The sequence below is a fragment of the Apaloderma vittatum genome, unplaced genomic scaffold, assembly GCF_000703405.1.
Source record: "Apaloderma vittatum isolate BGI_N311 unplaced genomic scaffold, ASM70340v1 scaffold26293, whole genome shotgun sequence".
NCBI lineage: Eukaryota > Metazoa > Chordata > Aves > Trogoniformes > Trogonidae > Apaloderma > Apaloderma vittatum.
The window spans coordinates 16,779-21,634 of record NW_009706855.1 but is presented as its reverse complement, the minus strand read 5'-3'; the positions used below and the strand labels follow the sequence as shown (position 1 = coordinate 21,634).

General features: G+C 43.8%; 1 protein-coding gene across 1 annotated transcript in view; it reads left to right on the top strand.

The window, feature by feature from the left end:
* Nucleotides 1–1,538: 1,538 nt before the first annotated feature.
* SIN3A (SIN3 transcription regulator family member A) overlaps nt 1,539–4,856 on the top strand; it is an 18,214-nt gene continuing 14,896 nt past the window's right edge. Inside the window, exons 1-3 of the mRNA XM_009865959.1 lie at nt 1,539–1,659; nt 2,119–2,401; nt 4,107–4,358. Coding sequence (XP_009864261.1) covers nt 1,637–1,659; nt 2,119–2,401; nt 4,107–4,358 — 558 coding nt within the window. The 5' untranslated portion in view covers nt 1,539–1,636. The remainder of the gene's footprint in view (nt 1,660–2,118; nt 2,402–4,106; nt 4,359–4,856) is intronic.

The window sequence follows — 4,856 nt, the reverse complement described above, 5'->3', positions numbered from 1 at the left end:
TCAAGGTAACTGAGCGCCGCGCCGCTGCCTGAAGGAACCCAACCGCTGACCTCAACCCTTGGGCCTTTTTTCCCTGCTCTCCTCCCTGCAAAGCCAACTAGTGACCTCCGAAGAGTTGGCCTAGATGCTTCTCCTGTTTGGAAGGCTGTTGAATGCAGAAAGGGACTTCTCCTGCTGTTGTTTCAAATACTGTGATTCAAAAAATGGTCTTGCTAGGAAAAAAAAAATCCGGGGCACACAGGCAGAAGGAAGAAGTATTGATCAGAGTATTCATATGAATTTGTTAAATTGCCAAAACATTTGGTGCTTTTCTGAACACATGGCTTCCGTGGGTGGTGGTGTGGGAGTAATTTGGGAGTAAGGAAGCCTCTATTCTTGGATTGTGTGCTGTAAAATCCTTAAAAAAAGAGAAAACTCCACCAAAAATAACCCATTCAAGTAGCTACATTTGGTTCAGCTCTAGCAAGAAAGCCACGTATGTAGGGATTGATGCCTATTTCTTCATCTGTTCCAAATGTGTTGCCTGATCTAGTTGAGAGGCGTCCTTGCCCATGACAGGGAGGTTGAATTAAATGATCTCTAAGGTCCCTTCCAGCCCAGGCCATTCTATGATTCTGTGAAATACAGGCAAGTCTCTTCCAGTTTTGGTAGAACCCTCTACCTTGTTGGGTGGAGGACTCTCCTTTTGCAGAACGTAGGGCACTTCATTTCTTGAACCCTCTGAAAACAGTTTTGTAATGTACGGTTCTTTCTCCCAGTGAAATCGATGGCAAATCCTCCACCGATGCAAGACTGGGGCTATACATAGTAGTCTTTCTTCCTTTGCTGTTGCTTGATTTTGGACAAAAGAGGGCACATGCGTGTAGCTCGTGCAGCTCGTGAGCGTGTGACCTGGCTATCGGCAGGCAAGAGGGACCCAGAGCCCTTGCTTTAGGCTGCGGCTGCTCTTTCAGTACATCTGAAAATTAGGTGTTGGTACCTGAACAGTTCGTAAACTTGCAGTTTGAGGTGTAAAACAATTTACCACCCACAGTTGCCATTTTCAAAATCATGTGTCGAACTGAAATGTCTGGCTTTTAGAAAAAAAAAGTGCAAGCATGTACCTGGCAGACATCTACTACACTGAGTATGTCATTTCCATTTTCTGCTTATTCTTAGACTTCCATAATAATTTCCACATATGAATGCAGGAAAAATACTCGGTCTGGTTCTGTTTATCCTAGCAGTCACTTCAGTCATGGTAAATTCAGAGTATATTGTTTGCGTTTTGGTTTTTTTCCACTCTGAGCAATTCTGCTGATCTGTGTTGATTTTTTTTTCCTTTTTTTTTTTGGGGGTACAATTCTATCTGGTGTGCCAGGAGTGGGGAGTGAGTGCCTCTTATTCAGATGGTGCTGGTAGTACACTAACCAGGCTCATGATCTTTTGCTCTTTAATTCCCTGCCCAGGCTCAGGGCTGACAGCTGTGTTGTCAAATAATACATGTTTTGCAGCACAATGAAGGTGAAATAAAATCTCCTCTGCTAACATAACCTATCTGTTCTGGCTGTAGGTGGAGGATGCTTTGTCTTATCTTGACCAGGTGAAGCTACAGTTTGGTAGCCAGCCACAGGTGTACAATGACTTCTTGGATATTATGAAGGAATTTAAATCTCAAAGGTAACTGGCTGCAGTTTGCTTCTTCCTTCCAGGTTAGAAAGAGCACGCAGGCATGGGAGTGCAGAGCAGGAGCTAAATTCTGTCCTTGTGCAGAGCAACACACCTCTAGCAGTAATGTCAAAGCAGTGTTGTGCTTTCTGTTCTGGAAGTTAAATGCTTCCCTTCATTTCTGCTAAATCTCTGCTTAGAGTGGGAGTTCACAAGTTCAGCCTTACTAGCTGATTCATCTGGCTGTCTGGTTGTCTGCCCATTAATAATGGTCAGACCTGGGACTAGATCTCACAGTTACAAAATGCTGTCTGGGCTTATAAAGTACTTGTAATCTAGTAACATATTAATTGGAATAAGTTTTGCTTCGTTTCATATGTTAGAGATGATAAGGTAAAAACTAATGGAAAATGCTTGTGTGGAGGGCTCAGTGCACCACTGAGAGGGTCTTTTGATCCTATTCCTTCTTAGTATCGACACTCCAGGAGTGATCAGCCGCGTATCGCAGCTCTTCAAGGGCCACCCAGACCTGATCATGGGCTTCAACACCTTCTTGCCGCCTGGTTACAAGATCGAGGTGCAGACGAACGATATGGTGAACGTGACGACGCCGGGGCAGGTTCACCAGATCCCCACTCACGGCTTGCAGCCCCAGCCTCAGCCCCAGCCGCAGCATCAGTCGCAGCCTTCAGCGCAATCAACCCCAACACCAGCACAGCCGGCCCCGCAGCCACCGCCTGCCAAAATCAGTAAGGTGAGAGGCTTTGCATGACATCTGATAACACAGGGATCCTGCTGCCTCCAGCTGGAACTGGTACAGAGCTAAAGACAGCGGGAAAAAAAAAAAAGGAACTTCCACACTGCTTTTTCCTAGTGTTTGTGCTTCTGCTGTTCAATTAGATTCTCCCTTTCAAAGATCAAGGTGCAGCTGTAGTTGCTTCAACAATAATTTGACTAAGCCACCTTTGGATTTTGGTAAAGTCTTGTAGCTCATGTGAAAGATGCTCAGTGTCTTGCAAAACGTACCAGGGATGAAGGAGTGATCCAGCAGCCCCAGGAAAAAGGTCCCCAAAATGCATTTGACTTTGCAAGAAGGGCTTCCTAGCTAAAGCACTGGGCACATGTCGCACTGATCACTTTTGTGTGTAGTGTCACCAAAAATCCCCCGTAAAGCAGAGGCTGTGATAAAGATGTTGCTCTCAGTGTAGAAGCATGCATGTGGTTTCAAATTCTTGGGGTGATTCAGCCTTTAGAAGAGCTTGATCAGTTATTTGGTAGATTCTGCATTGCTTGGAGTCCTCTTTTCAGATTGGACTTATTTTGTAGTCCAGCCTTCAGCTGGATGGGTGTGGGAGCTACTGGCAAAAACTGAACTGCAAGAGTTCAGGCAAGATGACCATGATGTTGCCTTTAGGTATCTGCTTGTGTGCTTGAAACAGAGAGTTTTCAAATAACAAGGGGAATTTGGCTCTGTTTTACATGTAATCCAGATGCTACTGTCCAACACCTGTATTTTATGAGTTTGGAAACAGAATAGGGTAATAAGAACTTACTCTAGATAAAATATACTGTGTTTTAGCCTCAAAATGTGTAAAGATTTGAGATCCTTAGGGAGGGAAAGAATCCCCAAAGTTCCAAGCGTTAATCTCTGAACTGTACAATGAGCTAACTATTGGCTGGAAAAGAAAAAAAGGGAATATGCAGTTAGAAAGCGGCAGGATTTACAGTGTGTCAGTTAGGTGATCTCTAGACAAGCATTGGTGGGACTTGCAACCTCCTGCTCAGAAATGGCAAACAAAAACGTGCTAAGAGTTTGCTAGGCTGAAGTCTGCAAAGCTGAGGCAACTTGGGGTAATTCAAGTTTTGAACTTTGGGAGATGAGAGAAATGAGTGTTTCCATTTCAAATTGCCACCTCCAAACTGGTCCTAAATTTTCCTGTGGTTGTTAGGTATGTTAGGAGCATTCGAAATAATTACTTTTTGAGAGGCTTGTCTACCTGCTCTTTGTCTCACTACTGAAAGAAATTCCAGATTTCCCTTGCTGTTGCCTTTGTGCATCCCAGGGTTCTTCACTGGGGGCAAAATAACTTGCAGTGTTGGAGCAAGCCATCCCTGTGCATTCTGACTCTGTTAAATTTCTGAAGTAGTGTGTGTCTCTTGGGCAGATTTCAGTCAAAAGCAATTGACAGGCAAGATCAACTGTTAATAACAACAGCTTGAATGGTCTGGGTGTTTATCTTCCTGATGAAGTTTAGTCTCTACTGGCCCACTAAATATTTCTCTATTTATTTACTTTAGATAATACTTTTCTTCCACTTAATCTACCTGTATTTGTGCTTCTGATATGGGTATAGACTGGGTTGTTTCCCCTGGGTGTGGCCCATAAGTGGAATAAAAGTGCCTTAATCCCAAAGATAAAGGCATCTGCTGGTTTCTAACATAGTTTCTTTTCTCCTTAGCCATCACAGTTGCAGGCACATACTCCTGCCAGCCAGCAAACCCCCCCGATTCCACCGTATGCATCGCCACGCTCGCCACCGGTCCAACCTCATACGCCTGTGACAATCTCCCTGGGAACCACACCATCCCTGCAGAACAATCAGCCCGTTGAGTTTAATCATGCCATCAACTATGTCAATAAGATCAAAAATCGATTCCAGGGACAGCCAGACATCTACAAAGCCTTCCTGGAGATCCTCCATACGTATCAGGTGAGTGCGAACGGTGCAGATTTCAGTGTATGCATCTGGTTATTTCTCCTTCTTTGCCACGGGGAGCTGACCGTGGCTGCCCAAGACTTGCATTTGGGTCTTCTGCTGGATTGGCATTGGTCAGCAAGCTAAGCAGGGTTCTTCCCAATTAGAAAGTTACTTAGCAGCGCAAAGTAATAGATTTTTGGTTCATAGTCTTTGTTTGCAGGTGCCTAAAATGCCTTTTTAAAAGACGTTTTTGGTGTTTTTTCATGGGTGGTGGTCAGGAATAGCCAATATGACTGTAGTACTCTGTTAAAAGTAAAGAAACCACTTCCTTGATCAGTGTCCTACTATTGCCAGTTGGGTAATTAGTGTTAATTTATAGTATATATAAGAATATATTTAGTATGTATACAAATAGTATATTATTTAGCGTATATGAGAATATCTTTTCGAAAGATACCGAGATCTCTGCTGTTTCATCCACTGAGCATTGGTGGTTTGTTTCCTATGTTA